This window comes from Miniopterus schreibersii, assembly GCF_964146895.1.
Source record: "Miniopterus schreibersii genome assembly, chromosome: 10".
Classification (NCBI taxonomy): Eukaryota; Metazoa; Chordata; class Mammalia; order Chiroptera; family Miniopteridae; genus Miniopterus; species Miniopterus schreibersii.
In genome coordinates this window covers 39,010,007-39,036,836 of record NC_138110.1, presented here as the reverse complement: position 1 = coordinate 39,036,836, position 26,830 = coordinate 39,010,007, and the positions used below count along the sequence as shown (strand labels likewise).

Below are 26,830 nucleotides of genomic sequence, written 5' to 3'. Positions count from 1 at the left end.
CCTTTGCTCTGAGAGAGGCACAAAATAGCTTTACTCTAGTTGCCTTGTTATTAAATGTTTCTGGGTTCACAAATCTTTGCTGTGTCTGTATCTTGCTCACTGATTACATGAGAAAGCTATTCAGATACTCGTGTTAATACATCAGTCATCTTTCTTGGTACTTATAACTTGTGTGTTTGTATGTATATAGATGTATGTATATATGTGAGTGTTAAGTCAAGAATATTTTAGAATGTTTTTTCAGTTTTGGGTTCAATATATTGTTGCATTCTATATCAACTGAAAAGTTTAAAAAGCAATAAATTCTTTTAGAATGGTGTATCAATACTGACCAAGAATGATTACAAGCTTTTCTATATTAGAATCCTTTCAATTTAACATAATTTAGGTAGTTACTTTTTTCTAGGAGGAATAAGAGAAAATTTGCCTGAAAATTTAGCTTAACTAGATTACTAAAATCAGGGCTTTTCTCACCATAATCATCTTTCCTTCCTCCCCCCCAAATTCTCAAAGTTATTGATTATAGGTAAATAAGGAAAACTTGAGAACAACTGGCTGGTCTCATATTACATAAAGGTAAATGCAGGATTCATTTATGTTGCAATCTGTCGTTTCAGGTATTTCAGCTGTCCAAAGATAACTACATACCTATATAATGTAACAGAAAAGGTCAGAAAACATTAGGCAAATAGAAGTGTGGAGCATCTTAAAGCAAGATGAACGTCTCTGGAAGCAGTTGTGGAAGTCCTAATCCTACAGATACATCTAATGACTTTAAGGATCTTTGGACAAAACTAAAGGAGTATCATGATAAAGAAGTACAAGGTAAAATCTTTTCTCCAGTACTTAGCACAACAGTATTGTGCTGGGACTGTAATAATTATAACTAATTTTGTCTGACAGTTCAAAGATCTCATTTTTAAGGGACCTTAGTTACTATTGTAATTTTTTGTGAATCACTTTTATGGTTAAGTTGTAGCTTTTCAACTACAGACAACTGCTACAGTGTGGAGCTCTTGCACAATTTGTAGTTACTTGCGGTAATATGTATAATACGATGGAAAGGGCATAACATTTTTTGACTGAAGATCTGGATTTGAATTCTGATTTCATTTATCTACTTGCTCTGTGATCTCAGCCAAGTTACATAACCTCTAAACTTAATTAATTCATTTGAGAAATCTTTGCTACCAGTACTGAGATACTAAAGTAAATGAGTTTGCCTTCAAAGATCCTGCAGTCTAATAGAGAAAGAGTCATACGAACAGATCATTACAGTGTAATGAAATAAGAGCTTAAAAGGTTTATATGAAGTACAGTTAGTGAGCAGATGATTGAGCAGTCATGGTTAGAATGAGTATATAAATATTATTTATGACTGTGTTAAAGTGTATTCCATATAAAAAAATTTTCTATTAAAGCTAAACTCAAGGTTTGATATTAAGCTTTAATATACCTATCTAATTCTGTGACTTTAATGTAATACATTTTTCTCATGTGTGGGAAATACTTCGTATTATATTTGTTTCTTGCAACCATTGGTTTAATTCTATATTACTTCATAGTTTTAACATTATATCAGAGTGCCATTAAAACGTAATCCACCTGAATCTGAAGTATAGTATGTGGTTCTGTGTTGGAACTTTCTCATGGCACATTTAGCCCATGGTACATTTAGTTTTTGGCAAAACCTCATGATAAATGTACTGAGAAATTAATGGGTTCTGAAATATGAACCCCAGAAGTATCCTTGCAAGTGCCAGTGTACTTGGAGATAATTGTTCAAGAAATGTTTTTGGGGACACTTACTATGTGCCAGACCTTGTGAGTAAAAATGAATCATATACGGTCTTAGTTTTAAGAGATTTTGTAGTGTACCATTTTTTCTGAGAATATAAAGGAAGAACAGGTGTGTGTGTTGGGGGTAGAGTGGGTGGTTTACTGATAGGCCAGGTTTTATAATTGAATTAAGTCTTATTAACTAGCATGTACTATGCTGAAGGCAGGATTGTCATTATGCCTTCCCATCATGCTTTGTCTTTAGGATTAAGTCTAAAACTTTCCTCTTGAGTGACTACTTTCATTGATAGCAAGTGGATGGGAGTAGTGCTATGCTAAAAAAGAAGCCATGTGATGCGATGCTTAAATCCATGAATTCTCCATCTAGACTACCAATATTCAAAAGCCATATCCACCACTTGAATAGAGGTGGTGACCTTGTGCAAGTTATTTAACTTTATAGTGTCTCACATTCCTTATCTATAAAATAAAGATACTAGTAATAGCTACCTCGTATTATATTAAGTAGCTTAATACATGGAACGCATGTGGAACAATGTCTAGCCCATAGTAAGCAATATATGTGTTAGCTGTTGCTATCATTCTGAAGCAGCAACTATTATGTACTATCAACTCCGAGCTAGAGATGGTGGATTACTACCAAAAGGTTGTAACTGATATTTCACATACAGATTACTTATAATCTCCTTTGCGGTTTTTTTTTAAACTCCTAATTTCTTGGAGGAAACAGAAAGAATGACCAAAATAATAATATGAAAAAATTTAAATGTTTAGGAAATCTTAGAAAATTCTTTTGATTTTTTTGGTGAGGGGGAGGAGTGGAAATACTTTAAGAAAAATTGTCATGAAATACACATACATAATATAACATCTTAACCATTTTTTAAGTGTACAGTTTAGTGGTATTAAATATACTCGTAATGTTGTGTAGTCATCACTAGCCATCCATCTCTATAACTTTTCATCTTGTGAAACTGAAACTCTATACCCACTAAACAATAACTCCCTGTCCACTCCTCCCTCCAGCCCCTGGCAACCACTATTTTACTTTTTGGTGTCTGGTTTTAACTACTCCATGTACCTCATATAAGTGGAATCATGCAGTATTTGTCTTCTTTATGATTGGCTCATTTTACTTAATACAATGTCCTCAAGGTTCATCCATGTTGTAGCATATTGCGGAATTAACTTTCTTTTTAAGATTGTATAATATTCCATAGTATGTATATGCCATATTTTGCTTATCCATTCATCCACTGGTGGACATTTGGGCTGCTTTCATCTTTTGGCTATTGTGAATAATGTTGCTATGAACATGGATATACAAATATCTCTTCAAGACTTTGCTTTCAGTTATTTGGGGTGTATACACAGAAATTGAATTGCTGAATCATACAGCAGTTCTAACTTCCATACTGTTTTCCCTTATGGGTACATTGTTTTACCTTCCCCCTACAATGCATAAGGGTTTCTATTTCTCTATATTCTTCCCAGTATTTGTTATTTTCTGTTTTTCTTTCTTTTCCTTTCTTTTTTTCTTTCAGTAAACCTCTCTCCTCCCTCCCCCCTCCCCCCTCCCCCTCCCGTCCCCCTCTCCCTCTGTCTCTCCCTCTCCTGGTGGTAGTAGCCTTCCTCATGGATGTAAAGTGGTATCTCATTGTGGTTTTCATTTGCATTTCCTTAATGACTAGTGATGTTGAATATCTTTTCCTGTACTTATTTGCCATTTTTATATCTGTGGAGAAATGTCTATTCAAGACATTTGCCTATTTTTTAATCAGGTTGGTTTTTTTGTTATTGAGGTATAGGAATTCTTTGTATATTCTGGATATTAATCTCTTATTAGAAACATGATTTGGAAATATTTTTTCCCATTCTCTGGATTGCTTTTTTACTACTAATTGTGTCCTTTGATGCACAGATTTTAATTTCGATATAGTCCAATTTATCTCTTTGTTGTTGTTGTTGCCTGTACTTCTGGTTATATCCCAGAAATCATTGCCAAACCCAGTGTCAGTAAGCTGTTGCCCTATGTTTTCTTCTAAGAGTTTTATAGTTTTAGCTGTTATGTTTAGGTCTTTGATCCATCCATTTTGAGTTAAGTTTTGTCTACTGTGTAAGGTAGGGGCCTAACTTCATTCTTTTGCGTGTGGATATCTAGTTTTCCCAGCACCATTTGTTGAAAAGACTGTCCTTTCTCCATTGAATGGTTTTGTCACCCTTATCAAAAACCATTTGATCATATATGCAAGAGTTTATTTCTGAGCTCTATTCTATATCATTGATCTGTATGTCTATCTTTATGCTAGTACCACAGTTTTGATTACTTTAGCTTTTTATTAGGTTTCGAAATCAAGAAGTATGTGACCTTCAACTTTGTTCTTCTTTTTCAAGATTGTTTTGGCTCTTCAGAGTCCCATGAGATTCCATATGATTTTTAGGACACATTTTTTTCTATTTCTTCAAAAAACATCATTGGGATTTTTATTTTTTTCATTGGGATTTTGATGGAGATAACATTGAATTTGTAGATCACATTGAGTAGTATTGACATCTTAATATTAAGTCTGTGAACAGGAGGTTTCTTTCCATTTACTTAGGTTTTTAATTCGTTTCAACAACACTGTAGTTTTTATTGTGTAAGTCTTTCATCTTCCTGGTTAAGCTTATTCCTAATTCTTTTGGATGCTATTTTAAATGGAATTGGTGGTGTTGGGTTTTTTTAATTCTTATTTATTGATTTGAGAGAGAGAGGAAACATAGATTCATTGTTCCCCTTATTAATGCATTCATTAGTTGGTTCTTGTATGTGCCCTGACCAGGGATCGAACCTACAACCTTGGCATATTGGGATGATACTCTAACAAGCTGAGCTACCTGGCCAGGGCTGGAATTGTTTTCTTCGTTTCCTTTTCAGATTGTTCATTGTGAGTTACAGGAATACCACTGATTTTTACATGTTGACTTTGTATCCTGCAACTTTGCTGAAAGTCTTCATTTCTTAATTATAGTTTTTGAAGTCCTAGCTGAGATAAACATTAGAAACTCTTTAGTTAATTAATTTATTTATTTATCTATTTTATGAAAGGTTGGATTTTAAGCAACTTCACTACTTTACCTGCATCCTTTATTACTCTGTCATGCTCATTCTTTGATAGATTGTTCTGATCCATGTTTCCATTATAAACCCCTTTCAACATACAGGATTGCCGATGCAATCAGAGTATAGTAGTGTTCAGCCAGACATCAGTGGAGCTACTAACTGTTTTCTGTTTTTTTAAACTTAAGCTTTTTTTCTAAAAATGTCAAAACACAAAGTAAGCAGTGAAAAGTTATCCCTCTCCCACACCCTCATGTACAGGTAACCACTTTTATTATTTGTGTGTATTCATCTATGTTCTTTTCTAATTTAAAGTTTAAGACTTTACTTTAGGAAATATTACACATATACAAAACTAAAGAAAATAGTATAATGAACTATATACCAATCACTCAGCTTTAGCCATTGTCAGTACATGGCCGGTCTTGTTTTTCCTGTATTCCACTCAGCTATTTTGAAGTCTCTAACATAATTGCATCTATAAATACTTAAGTATAGTCCAGTAGTTTTTTATCTTTTTTTTTTTATCCTCACCCAAGGACATTTCTTCCATTACTTTTCAGAGAGAGTGGAAGGGAGAGAGAGAGAAAGAAACATCGATGTGAGAGAGACACATCGATTGGTTGCCTCCCGCAGTTGCCCGACCAGGGCTGGGGATTGAGCCTGCAACTGAGGTACATGCCCCTGGCCAGAATCGAACCTGGGACGCTTCAGTCCACAGGCTGACGCTGTAACCACTCAGCCAACCTGGCTAGGGCTTCTATTGATTTTTTTTCTTCTCAGAGTAGTTTCAAATTTGTTGTTAGTGATAAAGATCTAATTTTAAATTGCTTTCTTTCCATCATATGTCCAGGGGACAAATATAAATATTTTATATTAATCCTGCTCTTCAATTGATTACACTATTTTCTCTTAGAAAATCTAGTGTGAAACATTGAAAGAGGATTCTGAGTACTGTTTAGTCATTGATTCAGCAAGAAGTTATTAAATTATGTGCCTGGGATGGTAGCAGTTGCTGAGAATATAATAGTGAAGACGACAAAGTAGGTTTTGCAGACATTGTATTCATCATCTTTAGGGAAATAGTTATACAATATAATAATATAATGAAATGATAGCAAAAATAAGCCAGTTACAAGACAGTCTCTCTTGGTAACACTGACACCGATAACAACAATGTGATCAACTTCATGTACTTGTTTTTAAACTGGGAAGGAATAAACAATGTCTCCCAAATTCTGCAATATCTTCCTTTTGGTTTATAATACTGTGACCCCAGCATATAGGTTTACCAATAAACGGCTTCAAGTTTAAGCAGCTATTCTACGAGCTAAAGCTTATTCTTTGTGACCTGGAAGTGAAGCAAATGCAATATTTTGAAATAATTTAAATAGGACCAGATGTACTTGAGTTTTTATTAAACATTTGATAGAGGAGAATTAGTATTCTGCCATCTCCAAGCATAAGGTTAAATTCTTTATCCTTCATATAATTACTTTCTGTTGTTTTATAACTGGTTATAAAACGATCATTAAATTTTTATTATGCAGAGTCCCTATCTTACTCATCTTTATATCCCCTTAGGTAAAAGTGCTTGGCACATAGTAAAAAATCAGTAAATGGTATCTGAATGAATTGCATAGTTTAAAGCTGGATCAGTGGAATATTTTCTTGAATATCAGTTTTTAAAGCCCCCCACATTTGAAAATATCAGAATTCTATATCTGTCTAAAACTCAGAAATACTCTACTACTATTTACTTAAAATTTTCTAGTTTTAGAAAACAGTGTAGAAAGTTGGGCAAGGAAAAATAAGTTACCATTCTACAGAATGACATTTGTTTATTCTTTCCTAGTTTTAAAAGATATGCATGTAGCTTATTATATTGTGATCAGTGTAATGTTTTATACTTGGCTTATTTTTGCCATTTTATTATTTTACTAAGCCGTACTTGTTTTTCATGTTCCACAGCATTGTCATTTTAGAATTTTTATACATACTTAAAACTGAGCCAGTTTTACTTTTAAGCTCTTAACAGGGATAACATATTTGGCAGATTTAATCATGTTTCTTGGTGTTTCAGGGTCTTCAGGAGACCTCTATTTTATGATGAGGAAGCATCAAGAAAATACATAATATACTGTTTGATAAGAGCAATATGCCATATTCATCAGATTATAGAACATGTCAAACACACAAAGGTTACATAGTATATAATTTTCTTAAATTTACTCCTTGTAACTATACTGTAATAGCCCTCACACTTTCAGGTGAGTTTATATTCACTGAAAAACTTTTAAGGGAGTAATACAGCAGTTGTTGGTATATTTGGTTAATATCCACATGCTTTATGAATAGTAGGTGTTGAATATATATTTGAGCTGATGAGAGAAGGTAATCTCAAGTACATTATAATATATTGATCAAGGCATTTTCTTTCAATTTTAAATCATGGACTTTTAAAGGTATTGAATGAGCACTATTTTTAAAAAAAATTGTTATGTTATTTAAAAACATTTTAGTTTGGGCTAGGCAAATTTGCTGAGAGCAGGCTTTTTAAAGAGTCCTTTGTCAATGTGTTTCACATAGTTCCATATAAAATTAGATCCTCCAAGTGTGTGATAACATCAAAGACATGCCTAAAGGGTACTTCATTTTTTTTTTAAGGTGGGGGATCCACTTGGAGAAACCAGTATAAGAGGCTATTTGAAAGACATCAAACATGGACTTGTCCGGACTTTACAGGTTTTGAAGTATATATAGGAATCAAAATTGACTCATTACTTTTAAACCTTAACATCAGTTGAAAAAGAAAATGTTATAAATGGTAGTATTTGAGATACATAATTTTTATGTAGGTGTCCAAGAAAGTCTACCCATGGTGACTTAGATCCATCTGAATACCCTGATATGTGTATCTCGAGCTTTTTTCTCATTTGACCAAAACATAATACACTGATAGCAAAAACATATAAGACAGTATGTCCACTGATCACAAGAATATAATAAGCTACATGCATTACTTTTAAAACTAGGAAGTAATAAAGTCTTTTAGCTTCTATTGAAGAAAAGCAATATGCTAACCAGATTTTTATTTTGGAAAATTCTAGAGACATTTGTGACTGAGTTTTTTTTATCTTTTATTTTTAGGGTAATAGTATCCTTTCATAATTGTTCATTCTAAGTCTTAGTTCCTTCCGTGACAAATGTTGGTAGTGTCAGGGTTAAACACAAATTCTTGTTGGTAATATATAGTCTTTATGCTTTGAATTAAGAATTAACAAGTTTTAATAAAATTTAATAGAAATTTTAGAATTCTTTAAATTTTAAAAGTTTTAATGAAGGGTTCATTTGGGTACTTTTTTTTTTTTTTTTTTTTTGCCTTTTTAAGTTTTTTAATATCAGGTTTATTATTTAAAAGCACAGGTAACAAATGGAATTTAGATTCTTTTTCAGAGTGCCACCATTTTAAATTAACAAATGGTCCCTTGTCCATGGCAGGTTCTGCCATCAGTGTCTCATCTAATAATTTTTTTATATCTGCTAAATATGGTTGTCAGTTTCATAGAAAACCAGGCAGATTTGGGGGACAAAATTGGAACCCTTTTGAAGAAATGAGAAGGCATGGAGGTACTAATATGACAAAATATTTCTTGATTCAGTTTTGGATTGCTTCTTTTATTTTCTTAGATGTTTCCTCAAAAATTCCAGAAAGGTTTTTGGATAACACTCTTATTAAGACTACACAAATTAACAATGAAGGGAATTGCATGTAATGTTGGTCCATAACATCAATGTCCTTCTCCTTATTAAGAATACTATCGCCCTGGCTGGTGTGGCTTAGTGGGTTGGGTTGCAGGTTTGCTCCCTGCCCCTAGAGGAGGCAACCAGTTGATGTGACTCCCTCACATTGATGTTTTTCTCTCTCTCCCTTCCTTCCTCCCTCCTTCCCTTCCGGAAAAGCAATGGAAAAATATCCTCTGGTGAGGATTAACAACAACAAAAAGAATACTATCAGTAACTCTCACATGTTCTTTTTTCATTTGCATCAACATCCATAAATTCAATAAAATCCACAAAAATTTATTTACCCATTTTGAGATAATTAAATCTTAAGAGGAAACTAAGCACACCTTAAATATGGCTGTATCTCATAAAGACAAGAATTTTTACTTTGGAGTTGAAATAATTTATTAGGCAATTACAGAAATATCAGTAGTAGTATTTTTGGTAGAAGTTAATTACTTGGGCTGTATATATAAAGCCACTATTTGTCAAGAAAGCTGTTATTACACTTATAATTTATAATTCAAAATCATAAATAACTTGTTTAACAGTACATGCATTATATGTGGTCTGTTATGGATAGAGAACTAAAATAAGTAAAATTCACAGCAGTGATTTTTATTTGGATTTCTTTCCTCATTTCTGAATTCTTAAATTTGTTTCATGTGTTATAACTGTACAAATGGGCTCTTAGTTTTCATTTCCTCCAAAATTCACATCCAGGTGGGTGTAGGGTTCATTGTAGCACAGCGCTTGGTCTTTTGAGCGCTCTTCCTCAGTAGGCGTCTCGGGTTGCCAGTGTTACAGTCCCAGATACGTTGCTGAACAGTCACTGCCTGTTCATACAGGAGCTGCATTGTTGTGCAGCCTCATTCCTTCCGACGGGCGTGGAGCGGGATTAAAGCACACTTTATAGGGGTTCTAATTGTAGGTGCCTAATTGACTTGATGAATAGCAAATGCTAAAATTTAAACACACACATACCCATGCACACATAAACCTGTTTCAGAGCCGATCTACGTGACAGAACAAATGTCTCGCAGGTGTTGAATGCTTGCAAGATAAAAGAGTCGTCTTTCCATATTTCCCAAGAATTTTCCTTTGAAGTTTATGTGGATTTTCTGTCTTATTGTTTCTTATTTTAAAATGGTTCATGGCAAGAATCCATTTTATCTTTGGGTGCACTTTTCACTTCTAAAGGCAGACCCTGAGTTGTAGTAGTCATCCAAAGTTTTTTTAAAAAAGGAAATTTGTCAAAAAGGAAATTTTCACACAGTTTGGGAAGAGAAGAAGAGAATTAAAAACTAGTCTTAGACCTTGTAGGGCCACATGTCCTTAATTCTTCAAGAATGATTTGATGTTTTACTAAGTACTTTCAAGGTCTCAAGAGTTTTTCATCATTACCTGAAAAAAGGAAGCGTCTCAAGCTAGGAACTTGACAGATAGATGGAAAAGATTTTTTTTTTAAATAAAAAATAGTAATCACATGATCACACCAGTTTTTATTTTTAATATTCTTAAAAAAAGCTTTTCCTTTATCGTATATTTTAACAGTGTTCCAACTCTCTCAGGGCAATTATTTTTTCGTAATTTTTTTTAGCTTTTTATAGATTTACTTGTAATTGTAAAAAAACAATACAAAGAGATAGCTTAACCTTTTACCCAGTCTCCCCCAATGGTAGCATTTTGTATAACTATAGTATAATATCACAGCCAAGAAATTGACATTGATATAATCTGTCAGCCTTATTCAGATTCCATCAATTTTACATGCACTTAAGTGTGTGTGTGTGTGTCTGTGTGTGTATTTAGTTCTGTGCAATTTAATCACATGTAAATAGATTCCTACGACTACCCTTATGCCACCCTCTTAAATCCCCAGCCACCTTCCTACCACACTTCCAATTTCTGGCCACCATAATCTGTTCTTCATCTCTACCATTTTGTCATTTTAAGAATGTCGTGTAAGTGCAATAACATAGGATATACCCTTTGAGGTGGGCTTTCATTTATTTTTTACTCACCATAATTGTGATCCATCCAAGTCTTTGCATATATAAATACTTCATTCCTTTTTATTGCTGAGTAGTACAAGGGGTTTTTTGTGTGTGTATTTTTTGTTTGTTTTTTAAATACATCTTTATTGATTTCAGAGAGAAGGAGGGAGAGAGAGAGAGAAACATCAATGATGAGAGACTCATTGATCAGCTGCCTCCTGCACGCCTCTGACTGGGAATCGAGCCCGCAACCCAGGCATGTGCCCCGACCAGGAATCAAACCTCGATCTCCTGGATTCTAGGTCTACGCTCAACCACTGAGCCACGCCTGGCCAGGCTGTTTTTGTTTTTTTAAACAACTCACACAGCAAGGACATTTGGGATATTTCTGGTGTTTGGTTATCATGACTGAAGTTGCTGTGAACATTTGACTATAAGTTTATTCATAAGATTTTTTTACTGTTTTATTCATCGCATTTTATTTATTTAAATTATAGGGCATAGAAATAAGGATAAAATGTATCATAGTAGTTGAATATTTCCTAGAGGTGAAATTTGAGACATAGGGCAAAAGTGTAATGCCAAAAAAATTATCTGGGGCCTCCATTTTTTCATAATATCTGAGTTTCCTGGCATTAAATCATTACCACTTGGGCAATTGGAAGAGGTGACTTCCCTATCAGTATCTATGTGACTTTTAACTGCATCCCTAGCCAGCACCATGGAAGGGGAGATGGTGGGGAAATATATATTTATTTTTAAAACTCTTATTTGTCTTAAATTATGTTGTTCAAAAGATTGTCCTAAATTAAACAGATAATGAAAAACCTTGTTCTTAAGACATGACAAATTCATTAATGCTTCTATACACATTATATGGAAAACTTCTCTAAACATATAACATTAGAATCCATAAACCACCAAAGACAGATAATAAATTTTTGAATTTTTTTAGAAATTAGTTAGCTAATAACTACTTATTGGGAACTAACTCTGCCCCAAGTAAAATAAATTCCTGAGTAGAGACAGAATTTTTAAACTTCCTAAGCATTATTTTTAAAAGTAAATAAAATATCCACAGTTGGCAAAGTATAGAATAGTAAAAAGATTGATTTAGGTATCAGAGAAAGTATACACAGAAGCTTTTCCCCAACCTTTATGATAATCACATTGCAGAAAGTAGCATAGAGAAACCAAGCAGTTTAGTGTTGCTGAATAGAATTAATATTTTTATTTAATGATTTTAATAGCTGTATATTATTCCATCAAGTGGTTATACCATATTTTACTTAAACATGTTCCTATTTTCAGCAGTTTATATTGCTATAAATTGTTTACTATTCTTTATGACGAGTTTCTCTATTGTTTGGATTATATTCTTAGGTTAGAATCCAAGATGTAAGATATTGATTTTTTTTTAAAAAAAAGTCCTGTTACATATTGTTAAATTGCTTTCCAAAAGAGTTGTGTCAATTTATAATATCTCCACCAAAGTGTGGGAGTATGGTTTTATGACACTTTTATCAACATTGGGTATTATAATTTTGCTAAGTAATTTCTTTTGGTTTGGATTTATATTTAGTTGCTAGTGATGTTGGATATATTTTCATGTTTGTTAAGTGGCTGTTTTTCTCCATTTAATTAATTGTTTCTGAAAACTTGAAATGTCACTCTTATTTTGTCCTTGCAATTTCAGTGCCTATCAGCCTGCTTTCACAGTAACTACCCAATTTCCATAGGCAGTGGTCTTATGCTTTATGTCATATTCAGTTAAGATTAAAAATACATATAACATCTTTTTTTTTAATATGTCTTTATTGATTTCAGAGAGAGGAAGGGAGAGGGGGAGAGAGAGATAGAAACATCAGTGATGAGAGACTTGTCATTGATCGGTTGCCTCCTGCTTGCCCCCAACTGGGGATCGAGCCTGCATCCCGGGCATGTGCCCTGACTGGGAATCAAGTCACGATTTCCTGGATCCTAGGTTGATGTTCAGCCGCTGAGCCACGCCCAGCCGGGCACATATAGCATATCTTGAGATAAAAATACTAATGCCCTTTGTTAAGTATTTTCTGTAAACAGTTTTGCTTCTGTCCAGAACTTCCTGCCACGATCTATTTCAATCCTAGAAGACTTGAGCCTACATAAGCACTATTGCTGTTAGCAATACACAGGCTATGTCAGAACATATACCTTCATTTATACTGAACTTCTAATTATATACTTGCTCCTGCTATTAAAAAACAAATAACTCACTTTAGGTGGAGAAAATTTCATTCTAGTTGGCCATCATATAGTAGATTAAAAGCAATAATGTCACAGATAATACTTTTGTGATCTCAGGGTATAAGTAAGGTAAATAACTCTCTTCAAATTAATGGGACCTGGCTCATTCAGAGGCTAGTCTCCAGTGTAGCATTAGACTTAAAGAAATTTAGATTAACTGCTTTGCAAATGATAAAATGTATAAATAAAACACTATATTTTTTTCCATTTTATTTTTCAGGTTTACAAGTAAAAGTAACCAAACTGAAAAAGGAACGAATTTTGTAAGTATCAATATATAATACGTCTTATTTATAAAGTAATTGATACTGGTGTCCTCTTTGACCCCAATGTCTTATTTATAAGGAAATTAGCTTTGCTTAGTGTTGCTAGTTGACAGGGAGTCTTTCAAACTTCTAAAGTAAAAAGAATGACTTAATTTTGAGTATAGTCTAAGTTAATATTTTCATATATTTACATTTTAATATAATTTTGATATATCTTTTTCCATAAAGTATTTATTAGGATGGGAAATGGTCTGTAAACTCATTTTAATCTGTCAACAGCATTCTTTTCTCAACTATGATTAACACCTGGAATTTAAGATACTGCAAGAAATGGGGGGACAGAATAGTTCTGGGATTTCTAAGCTCATATAAGAAATGGGAACTAAATATTCTAGACCTCCTTTAATTCATTTAAAATTACCAGTGGCTCTGAATTGTTTTGGTTGTTAAGCCCAGAATCAGATCTGATTAAGTCAGGAGAAGATTTTTACTCATGGTTCTTTAGAGCTTCCACATTCAGGAATCTGAAACAGAGCACATAGTAGAATATTATTACTAATAACAAAAATTAATGTCATTGTGACTAATATCACATTCACTTTATGGTATATACAAATGGATCTCAGTTAACTTCATATTCCTAAAGCTTCCAAGGCTGTAGTCAAAAGCTAGAGTTCACTGAGCACTCATCAAACGCACCTAGCTGTTTTCTCCAATCTGAAAATGAAAATTGCAGTTTTTATATACACTTAGAAAGTCATGTTGGAAGATGACTTAGAATCAGAAATATAAAATCATAAATTTTTAAAACAGGTTTTGTGAAGGACTCTGACCTTTTTTCTTTTTCTCTTTTTATCCTTTGCTTTGTAGACATTTATTTTTTATTTATGTATAGTTGATATATAGTCATATATTGGTTATATTAGTTTCAGGTGTACAATACAGTGATTTGATATTTTTATAGCTTACAATGTGATCACCCCACTAATTCTAGTAATCACCTGTCACCACATAAATTTATCACAATATTATTGACTATATTCCCCTTTCTCTTTTCACCCATCCCTCTACCTCCTCCCTTTGGCCTCTGTTTTCTCTGACCTTTTTTGATACCAAAAGTGTAGAGTTTCAAGTCTGACTAGTAGTTAGACAATGAGCTCTTTATATTGTACCTTGTTTCAGTGTTGAAGTTAATGATCTTGTAAATGCTGGATTAACAACTATTGATTAGAATGACATATTTTAGAATCACAATGTTGGTTACTTGTAAAAAGCAATATAGGCAAACCCAGAAATCTTTGGTGCTATTTGATTATACATTTTAAGCTATGTTCACTAAATTTTTTAAAGGAATTTAGTTTTATTAAAATGATCCTTCATATAGGCCTAGTAATTTTATGTTCTAAAATTTGCTTTTTTAAATGATAGATATATATCTGTAAAATAATAATTCCTCTTACCTAGAATCAGAATCATTTCCCTGCAGATTGAATGATTAGACATAATTACAAATAATCTAGATTTGCTTATGATAAATGCACTTTTTATAACTGAGACTTTTTATACAAAATGTATTTCTCCACATCTCTAACCAACCAACCACATGAAAAACCTTCTTAAATTTGTAAATGACTATTGAGTATTATTTTCTTAAAAATCACTATAACATGTCTGAATTTTAAAGAGTGGAAACACGGCTGGTTATTCAGTATCTCATAATCCTTACTTCATAATATAGTTTACAGTCATTTGATCCTCTTAGCAAATAATATATATTGTAATTAATCTGTACCTGTGTACCGCAGGTAGCTTGGGGTTATACATTTAGGAAGCACAGGTAACTAAATTCCCTGAGTAATCAGAGAATTAAAGGGATGCTTTATCTTATATTAAGTTAGATCTTTGCATTATTTGACCAGGAACTTGGGTTTGCCTATATTACCATAATCTCCCTTTCCTAGTACATTTTTTAATAGTCAGGGGCAATAACAGGATGTCTTATCTCCATATTGTTGTAGTAGCTGTATTTGTAAGATATTAGTCCTTAGGGATTCCTACCTGGAAGAAGCAGTTAGAAAAGTAATCAATAACTATACTACATTTGTCCATTACTGAATTGTTTCAGAACTGTGGTGTATGGTTTTTGTTTGTTTTTGTTGATCCTCACCTGAGGATATTTTTTCCATTGCTTTTCAGATAGAGAGTAGAAGGGGGCAGGGAGAGAAACATAGATGTGAGACACATTGATTGGTTGCTTCCCAAACTTGCCCCGAACCAGGGGTGGGGAGTGAACCCAAAACCCAGGTACGTGCCCTTGACCAGGAATAGAACCCATGACTGTTTGGTGTGCAGGCTGATGCTCTGACCATTGAACCACACCAGCCAGGGCCAGAACTGTGTTTTGGTGATAGTCGTCTCTGCACATGGCTAAAGCTTCTCTTTAACACAAATTACAAAATTAAACATGTAGAAATGTTGACTATTAAATATTTATTTATTCAATACTCCCAAAATAGGTCTAGTGAAAACCTGGTGCTGCTTCTAAATTAAATGTGTTTTCTAGAAGTATTATAAAAATTTTATTATTAAATGAGAAACAGCCAAATTAACAAGTTTCAGCTATCTATTGCTACCTATTATTTCCAGTTTTTTAAAATGTCTGCATATGCTACCAGAACTATATTTGTTGTATAACAGGAGGCTGTCACTCTTAGATGAATTGTTTTTTTATTCAATATCAACTATTTAACCAATATTTAAGAAGTATCCCTGTATATTAGGTATCTGACATTATGACTTTGAGCTGTTTTACTTGGAGTTGTTGACTCATCTGTTTAGCTGCCAGTAATATTACATTCTACATTTTAGCCTTTTTGACATAATCATCTGGACATCTGCTTTTTGTGGCAGACTGGTTTGTCATCATTTGATATTTTAGAACCTTGAGGGGGCTCAGGGTTGGGGGAAGATGTTTGAGCCTCAGTATTAAATTTTTAATGTGTTTTCTCAGACTTAAAATATATGCATACTTGTCCTGGCTGGGTGACTCAGTTGATTGGAGCATTGTTCCATACACCAAAAGGTTGTGGGTTCAATTCCTGGTCAGGGCACATACCTAGGTTGCAGGTTTGATCACGTTCTGGAAGAGTTCAGGAGGCAGCCGATCGATCTATCCTTCTCACATTGATGTTTCTCTCTCTTTCTTTCACTCTCTCCGCCCCCTACCCCTTCCTCTCTTCCTCTCGAAGATTGATAAACGTGAAAATATATGCATACTTTATATAATGTGATTTATGTGATTCGGGTTGGATCCCCATTTGGGGCGCATGAGGGAGGCAACTGACCGATGTTTCTCTCTCTCTCTCTGTCTTCCCCCGTTCCCTCTCTCTAAAATCAATTTTAAAAAATCATAATGATAATCAACTTAAATAGAACTTACTATATACCAGCACTGTTCTGCATGCTACATATACATTAGTACTTATTCCTTGCAAATGCCTTATGTGGTAGATATTAATGTATCCACATTTTTTGAGGCACAGAGTGTGTAGGTTACTTGCACCAGGTCACGCAGCTGGTAAATGACAGAGCTTAGATTCAAACCTAGGGTTCGTGTACTTCCACCCCACTGTTAGCCCTGGCTTAAAAATAATACCAGGTAGAAGTTTTAGCAACACAGAAATTAATAAAATAGAAAGTATACATCCCCCATAACAGGAATAGAGATGAAACGAGTAGAGTAGAGATATCTGTTAATTACATTGACAAATGTAGACAAAATAGTAAAAAACAGTACGTTTACATTTTATTGGGAGCTTTGACAATGTTGAGTCAGTGTTGGCATCACAATCCACTCCTTTATCAGTGTTCCATCATTGTATAATGAATGCCTGGTACTTAGGCATAATATATCTGTAGTACAAATTCTAGTATAATTTGAATTCTAATTAACAGGATATTCAAACCTCACCTTTTAAGTTATTTGTTTTGGTACAGCAAATTCATGATATCTGTAAGTAGTGAGACAATGCTTTGGAGTTCTTATGACAGAATTTTCCTGTTAAAATATTTTTCCTTAAAAAAACAACAACTTATTTCTTGACTTTTAGAGATGCACAAAGACTTGAAGAATTCTTCACCAAAAATCAACAGCTGAGAGAGCAACAGAAAGTCCTTCATGAAACCATTAAAGTTTTAGAAGATCGGTGAGTGTGTTTCTTGGGTCTTTTTGAGTCAGAGGTGATTTTTCCCTTTAAGAGAAAGTACATTGGTTTTAATTTGTGATCAACTCTGGGACCGAAAGTGGTCTTTTTTCCCAACCATATGTCAACTTTGGATGAAATTAAGGACATACCCTTGCACGCTTGTTGTTTTTACCCTTTTACATCAATTTACCCTTTAAATGGTGTTTCTTTATCTGGTATTTGATGTAGAATGAGCTTAACAGTAGCAGTGTTCTAATTCAAAAATATTTGCTGCTTTTAATTCCATTTTACTTCTGAGTAGGTGAGAACTACTTCACAATTCTATTCCTGTTTTCTTATTTCTGCCATTCTCTTTTCTTTTCTGCACATTCTTCACTTCCAGGCAGTCTAGGGATTCTTCTTTCTGAATATTCCCGAGATAATGCCTGTCACTTACTTCACCTCCATATACAAAACTTTTTCACTCCTATGAGATTAACACCCTACATTAGAAAAGGCTTCCATTTTGCTGCATTCTTTTGTGTGAACTGTAAGTGCTATTTAGGACCTTGAACTTCCTATAATAAATAATGTTACTTTATAGTTGATATTTTTCCTTTATTACTATTTTCGTTTATGTTACAGAAGGTCTGGTGGTTTGAATTTGCTCATGTTCCTTTAGTGGTGGAATCTAATGTTCTGCTCGTATGCAAACTGAAGTTGAGTACTCTTCTTCTATCACTACTGTCTTAGTAGATGTGCATTCACTTGAATAGGCAGCCCGTAGAGGAATAAAGCTCCATGTGCTTTGGAATGAATCATAGATGTGAACTTGAATTTCAGCTTCACACTGTGTCCTTAATTACTATTATTTACTCAATAACAGTGAATAGTTAAGTCTTTACTATGTTCTAAGTGTTGCTCTAGGGACTAGGAATAATACTATGCCTAATATATCATGGAACTGATATTTAATTTTCAAAGGTTGGGAGTAAGTCATACAAATAAGATTTCAGATTTTAAGTGCTATGAAAAAAATAAAACTGAATGATGAAATTGAGTAACCACTGGCATTGGGAAATGAAGGGGTACTGATGGATGTCAGGGATGGCCTTTCTGAGAAGGTGCCATTTGCACTGAGACCAGAATTACACAAAAAAGGGCCAGTTATTTGAAGAATTAGAGAATAAAAAGAGGACAGATGCAAAAGCCTAAGGTGCAAATCCGTTTTGAAATATTTGAGGAACAGAAAGTCCACTGTGGTTCTAACTTAGTGCATAAGAGGATGAGTGACAGGAGATAAGATTGGTAAGGTGGGAAATACCTAGGTTATTTTGGGATATAAGCAAAAAAACTTGACTTTTAATTGCTATGGGAAGCCATTGGAAGGTTTAAAATAGGTCCTGGCCAGGTAGCTCCGTCATATGTTCCTGGCTTTTCTCCTACTCTCTTAATTTCTCTTCTGTCATCTCTGCCACTCCACCGCTTACCACAAGCAGTGAGGTTCTTCCCTCACTGTAATAGTGGTAGTAATGGCAAGAGATTAGGAATTCTTTCTGTTTAGTGATTCCTACATAAAGAAAATTTTAAGTTTGGCTTTAACTTAATATGTTAGTCTGAATTCTCTGAGAAGCAAACATTCAAAAGATCTTGGGGGAAATGACTGTAGGGAAAAGGAAGAGGGAGCTGGAAGAGCTTTGAGATCTCCATGCATCTAACCCTTTTGAAGAATTGAGGGGAAAAGGAAGATCTTAGACTGAATTAGAATTTTAAGAAAGCAATTGGGAGTAGTGGGGAGTGGCCAGTGGGGAATTCTGGAGCACTAGTATACCTGCTCCACTCATTCATTGGCTGGCGTCTGACTCTGGAATGTCTGCTTTGTTCACCTGTATGAAAAGGTAAAGGATTTCAGAGCACAGCAGCTGGAGCCAGTGATTTTACTTCCCACAGAAGATTTATTTTTGTAACTACCACTCTCAAGGAATGATTGTATTTCTTTCCAGCATACTTCCTGTTTGTTTGTTTTATTTTACTTTATTTTTTTAATTATTTTTGCTGAAATGTTGTGTCCCAAATAAGATACACCATTTTTTTGTTTGTTTTTGTTTTTTTTAATTTTAGAGGACGTTTATTTAAAGCTGAGGACAACAAAACAAGGAAGGGCTGGGAAAATGAGTCTAGGTTGGTCTGCTTTGGCTCACTAAGAAGTCAGAGGAAAGGGGGCCTTGGGAACAGGCTCAGGGGATTTGCCCAGGATGAACTGCCACTGCCCATTGCTGTCCTGGTTGCAAGCCTTATGGGGTCCCTTAAGGTTTAGGAGATGCATGCCTGTGGGGAAAGAGGTGGGGGAAGGTACAGGCTCTCTCCTGGGGGAGAGAGTACACTGATGCACCATTTTTAAAAAATTGTTTATTTATTGATTTTGGGGAAGGGAGAGAGAGAGAGAAAAACACATCATTTGTTGTTCCACTTATTTATGCATTCATTGGTTGATTCTTTTTTTTCTTTTTTTCAAGAATAGTTTATTGATTTTGATTTTTAGAAAGAGAGGAAGGGAGAAGAGAGAGAAACATCAGTGCGAGAGCATAACATTGATGGTGGCTGCCTCCTGCACACCCCTTACCGAGGATCAAACCTGCAATCTGGGCATGAGCCCTGACTGAGAATTGAACCAGCAACCTTTTGATACACAGGATGCCGTCCCAACCACCTGAGCCACACCGGCCAGGGCCAGTGATTGATTCTTGTACTTGCCCTGACCTGGCATTGAACATGCAGCCTTGGCATATTGGGACCATGCTTTAACCATCTGAGCTACCTGGCCAGGACTTATTTTATTTATTTATTTTCCCCAGTGCACTTCCTGTTTAGTTGGTCATTAGCAAGTTTAGGGCCCAAAGTTAATACCCTGAAAAAAAAAATTTTCACAAGATAAAGTTTTTATTATGTTTTGTTTAAATTAGCTTGATAAAAATCAGCTTTCCATTTCACCTCCAAGATACAGTGTTCTTCCTCTTAGCCCTTGAATACATTCCTTTCTAGTGTCTTCTGATCATTTCCTCACTTTATGATTTTCAGTTTGAGTTTCCAGTTCTGATATTCTTTGTCTTTTGTGTTTCCCTTCATTTCTTCTTCAGTCTCATTCTGAGAAAAAATGTCAGTGGATGAATGCCCCCACCCTTCCCGTTGAAGTATTTTCTAAATTACTCTCTTTTATTCAGTTAGTATATTTAATTGTGCAAATTATCTTTTGGTAGAGTTTCTGAATTGGCAAATATGTGGAGATGTGAGGGAAGCAGTGTACCTGGGGAGGGGAAAAATACATACGTGTATGTGTGTGTGTATATCTTTTATTTTGTAGTTTCTTTTCTTTTTTAAAAAATTTTATTTATTGATTTGAGAAAGAGGAAGAGAGAAACATTGATTTGTTGTTCCATTTATTTATGCATTCATTAGTTGATTCTTGTATGTACCCTGACCAGGATCAAACCCTCAACCTTGTCTTATTGTGATGGTGCTCTAACCAGCTGAGCTACCCTGCTAGGGCTATTCTGCAGTTTTTTAAAACTAGACTCTTTTCCATTTTTGATCTATGGTCACTAATTTCATGTGGATATCCTGCTTCTCTGTTGTTTCTTTTTTTCTTTTTTTAAAAAATATTATAGATGGCCCTTTTTCTCCCCAATGACCCATTCCACCCCATCCCCTCCCCCTCCCCAGGCCCCCTCCCCCTCCACCCACCCGCCCTCCTCCATCCCTCTGACATTCGTCAGTCTGATCTATTCTTCCATGTCATTGAATCTCTGTTGTTTCTTATCCTAAATGTTCTCTTGCCTTTCATTCCCTTCACCTTTAGGTCCTTAGGTAGGTGGGCCTGTAATTCACTATATGGTATTAATTTGGAGGTGGGAGTAGAGTTGGGGCAAGGAGTGTGGCTCATTTCTTTATACATATACTTTTTCTCTCCTTCAGATACAAATCTGAAATTTCCTTTTGGATGTACTTTAAGATTTATCCCTTGTTTCATGAAGCCTCATATAATTAAACCAAGAGTGACTTAGATCTGACCATTATTGTTTTGTGGAGGAGCTGATATGTATTGAGGGCCCACTTTGGACCCAGGCATTCAGCACTTAATCTTCACATTGATGCTATAAGATAGATGGTAAATCCATTTTACATGTGAGGAAACTGAGCTGGGAATATAAGTAGGTTAAATTTGATGCTCCACTCCCCCCCATTTCTACCTTTTCATGATTCCTTGTCAGAATGTTGTCCTAATTTTATAAATGCTGTGTAAATGAATTATACTTTAACTGGTTATCTCAAAGTATTTGTGCTTGACCTAAAGTTAGCAAGACACATACTCTGAAATAGTCTTCACCTTTGCCTATTATCTAGTCTGCTTTCACCAATGCCTATTATCTAGTCTGCTTTCTAGGAAGTTTTTTTGGTGGTTGTTCGTTAAATACTACTAACAGAATACTGCCTTTATTTATTTTTTAATTTAACTGTATTGTTGAAAATATTACAGATGTCCCCTTTTTTTCCCATTAACCCCTTCCACCCCCCCAACCCACTCCCCACCCTAGACTTTCACCACACCATTGTCTCTGTCCATGGGTTATGTATATATGCATATAAATTCTTTGATTAATCTCTCCCCACCCACCCCCACCTTCCCTCTGAGGTTCTTTAAATGTCTTTATAGGTAACATTTGGTAAAATTCTGCCTTATATAAAACTGCATTTTAGTTTTATACTATATATAAGAATGATGTCTAGAGTAAGCTTTATAAATCTATAAAAATTAATGTTTTTCTGAGACCTTTAAAAAGTAACACGTATTTTGTTAAAATTTCTATAGTAATTCTAAAACTTGCCATCTACTCTTCATAAGATGAAGTGATTCTTACGCTAATGTTGTAAAAACATTGTGAGATGTTTAGATGAAAGGAATTACCCAATAAAGGCAAATTAGATAATAAAATGTTCTAATTTTATGTGGCTCATTTATGTTGTACTGCTACTGTTACTACATTTACAAACTTCCCTTTAAGGAACAAAAGTATTTCACTGAATCTAAGACGCAGTCACTGTGCTGGATAAGTAGTTAGAATGCATTTTCTAAAAAAAAAAAAATCTGAACAAAGCAGTTAAACCATAGTTGTTCAGTAGATGTTAATATTTTTAAAAGCATTTTTGGCAGTCATAGGAAACCCCTATTTCAGCTGTCGTTAAAAGGGAGTACACCTTCCTTTCCATGTCCCCATCCCCCATGTAATATATGTATTTTCCTCTGCCCTTAAGCACTCGCACGTAATTAGTAAAAGCTATTTGTAATTTTTTTTTTACATAATAGTGCATTATGAATTTTTACTAACATGTTTTTTTTTAAATGCTGAAGAGAGCAAAGTATGAGATGACGTCTTTAAAAACTTTGAGTTCCTTAATCTTTAGTATTAATTCAACTAAAAATGTTGTTTGAGCACTCAGTGTTATAATCTGTGCTAAGCAAAGCAAATGCAAGCTTGCTTAAGATATAATTCTGCCCCTTAGTACTGTACTGGGGTTCATTTTTTTGGCTATAATAAATTAAAACAAGGTTAGTTTCTTCAATAAATAAGTTCCCTTGAGTAGAGTTTAAAATTAACAGATTTTTACAGAATTTCATTCAGAATTGCAGTCTGTAGAAAGTAATGTTGTAACATGATTTCAGCCTATCTGAGAATTTGTTAAAGGTATGAATATATCATTAAACTAGTTAATTTTTTCTGTTTTCCAAGTCATTTCTTTAGATCTTCATAAAGAATAAAAATCTTGGGGTTCACATATAAAAAAATATCTTTTAGTAGAAAATATTTTGCTTTTTCCTTTAAATTTCAGCTTTATTGAGGTATAATTGACAAATAAAATTATAAAATAAAGTGTACATCTTAGTGATTTGATAGACATATACATTGTGAAAGAATTCCCACCCTTTGGGTTAACACATCCATCACCTCACTTACTTACTTACTTACTTACTTACTTACATTTTTATGAGAACATTTAAGTTCTATTCTAAAAATATTTTGTTTCTGTTTCGTAGATTAAGAGCAGGATTATGTGATCGCTGTGCAGTAACTGAAGAACATATGCGAAAAAAACAGCAAGAATTTGAAAATATCCGGCAGCAGAATCTTAAACTTATCACAGAGCTTAGTGAGTTTCCTTTTTCATTTATTAAGTTTTTAAAGCATAATATACTATTGTTAAAACCTATTAGTAAATTGGTTGCAAAAGGATTGCTTACATATATTTTTCCTTATTTAGGCAAAAGATCAATTGTCCTTTCCCTTTGTGTAGATTTAATCTGATTATTTTAGTAAGAAATACTTACCAGAAGGTTGTGCACATACTGTCCACATTGGCCTTAAAGTCTCACCAGCTATAAGACAAGAAGCAGATTTCCTACAGATAGGTCCATATTTCCTTTTTTGGTTTTATCTTTATTTTGTGTAATTTGACTATTTAGTAAAGTTAAATACAAAGCAGACAATTTAGTGTTCTACAAAGGTGTATACTTCTTTTTTTTTCATGACATACTATTACAAGTATACCATTTTCAGTTAGGCTCCTTACCCATTTAATGTAAAGTTTTTTTCATTTTCATTCTTAGCCTTTTTCTTTTAACCTTTTTCTCTTCTGCTACCTCCCTTAACCTTTTCTTTTACCTATTTTTATACTCTCCCAGTCACCCTTACCAGGATTCCTTATAAGCAACTTACAGTCCACATGTCCAAAATCTAATTAATCTTCTTTTCCAACCTAATTCCATCTCCTGACTGTATTTTTTTTTTAATTATATTGCTAGACTATTTGAATATATGCTCATTATTTTTAAAAGAGATAGAAAGTGCATAGTAGTTACTACTAACAATCTGTTAAATATCTTTCCAGGTCCAGGTTTGTCTGTCTTTCTCTGTTTTTTTAAATTTTAATGGGAGCATACCATAGTTTTTGTTCTGACATGTTGCTGTATTTTATACGATGGCTTAGAAGACTTTACATGCTAGTATATTTATGTCTATAGATTCTGTGATTTGTATGTGTGAATATATGCATGTGTTTATTTAGGAATAAAAGAATATTACTGAGTAGAAATTAACATTTTATTATATCTCAATAAACATAGTTGAGATCCACCATTATATTATCATTAGTAATAGAGATAATCTCCAGTAATGTCTGTATATCTAATAGGCAGATTTCAAGTAACTTTATCTGTCTGAAAATAGCTAGAAACTTCAAATAAGTGAAAAACCTAAGTTTAGGGATTAGGACAATGATGTTTTTCACAGCTGCATTGTATTTCACAATGTAGATATGTCATTTATTTAGCCATTCTTATATTGATGGACAGCTCAAGGGCTTAATGTTTATGAATTTCTGGTGCTCAATTATTTTGTTTGTTTGAAAATGTCATTTCCCTACAGCTTCTTCAGCTTTGGAGAAATGTAGTAATTGATAATAAGAACGATACCTTTTGCCTGGCCGGGCATCACTCAGCAGTTGAGCATAGGACTAGGATCCAGGAGATCAGGGTTCAATTCCTGGTCAGGGTACATGCCCAGGTTACGGGCTCAATCCCCAGCAGGGGGCGTGCAGGAGGCAGCCGATCAATGACTCTCTCATCATTGATGTTTCTATCTCTCTCTCTCCCTCTTCCTTCCCCTCTCTGAAATCAATAAAGATATATTTTTAAAAAAGAATAATACCTTTTAAAAATTAGCATCCTCCTTAATAGTCCAGGTCAACTATCTTTTCACATGATGTCCAGTTTGCATTTCTTGGGTGATTGGCTTGAATATCCTTTGCCTAATTTTCAGATGGATAAAATACTTTATAAGTTCATATTGAAAATTCAAGACTACAGATCTTTTACTAACCTTTTCTCTAAAAACATCTATATCTCCTTTCTTCCACACTGAGAATCCTGGTTCTCAGGGACACAGAAATAATAGAATTAAAATATCATTTTTTAATCTCATATTACTAGCTAGTAGTCTCAAAATAACACCACTAATTATACCACCACTATGATTACTGAAAAGTCTAGGAAACCTAATTTTACATTTAAATAAGCAACAGAAAAATCATTGAAGTCAAATTCTAAAGTTATTAAAAGAATAAAAACACTAAGTAAGGGCTTAATGTTTATGATTTTTTGGTATTTCTTATTGCTACTTTTTTCTTCCTGTCCTGCCTTTCTTTCTTTTTTGTTATCACTCTTACCTAGCTATTGAATTTTGAGGGTATTTTTTTTTTCTTATTTTAATTTGATTCTCATTCTTGGTTTGTACCACCAATTTATTGAAGGAAAATGTCTGGGTTGTGCCACTTGCTTTTGGACACACTCTGAGTGTCACAGCTTTAATTTTATCCTTTACCGTTTTTTTGTCTTGTTTTGTTTTTAAACATTTTTTTAATATTGATTTTAGAGACAGGAAGGGAGAGGGAGAGAGAGAGAAACATCAATCATCTGCCTCCTCACGCCCCCTATTGGGGATTGAGCCACACCCGGGCATATGCCCTGACTGGGAATCGAACTGGCAACCTTTTGGTACATAGGTGACACCCAGCCAACTGAGCAACACCAGCCAGGGCTTTATCGTTTATTAAAAGCTCTTATTTCTATTCTTTTTAATCAACTTATTTCTTTCAACAATAACCTGACTTGTCAATGCTTTCTTCTCACTTTGGTATATATACCTAGTAACAAATCAATCTTCCCATCATTCTTCTGTGAAAAATAACTGTTAATTTTTTAAGATAAGTTTTAGATTTCTTAGCCTGCTTTTGAAGGCTTTCTACCATTTATTATTCCCAGTCATTGAACCTTTGTTTCATTAATTCTCTGCATAGAATAGTCACCTGTCCAGTTCATTTGTTTTGTGTGATGAATTCTTTTCTGATCTTCTCAAGGGCCCAAAACAACCTTTTTCTCCTTGAAATTTTCTTTAATACTATATCTGTTCCTCTGTAATGCCCTTGTCATTTTCAGCTATATAAAAGGTGTTTATATAATAGTTTGTCTCTCATTAGACTACACTTTTCTTTAGGTCATTGTCCGTATCTTAAGGTTTTTTTAGATCTCCACAGGAGGTAGTCTAGCAACCTCACATAGATAGTCAAAAATTTTTTTACTCAGTGTAAGAAAATATGTTTAGATTTGTAAAGCACTAAATTCTAAACTAATTTTTAGAATATGATCAACTTTCTTTGGTAGAGGTTAATTGTGTTTACTGTCACTTGATCTCTTATATATATTCCTGCTAGTAAAGCACGTACTTAACCAGTGACATCATACTAAGGAATGGTAAGACTTTTGTACTGGCAACAGTGGAGATTATAGCCCAAAACTGAGTT

The 26,830-nt window shown here is 34.0% G+C and overlaps 1 protein-coding gene across 2 annotated transcripts in view; it reads left to right on the top strand.

Moving 5' to 3' along the window:
- RBBP8 (RB binding protein 8, endonuclease) overlaps positions 1-26,830 on the top strand; it is a 79,300-nt gene that overhangs the window by 19,554 nt on the left and 32,916 nt on the right. For both annotated transcript variants that reach the window (XM_081148769.1, XM_081148768.1), the window contains 4 exons: positions 618-825; positions 13,190-13,232; positions 17,345-17,440; positions 23,511-23,623. In XM_081148769.1, the coding sequence (XP_081004895.1) occupies positions 717-825; positions 13,190-13,232; positions 17,345-17,440; positions 23,511-23,623 (361 nt within the window). In that variant the 5' untranslated portion in view covers positions 618-716. The remainder of the gene's footprint in view (positions 1-617; positions 826-13,189; positions 13,233-17,344; positions 17,441-23,510; positions 23,624-26,830) is intronic.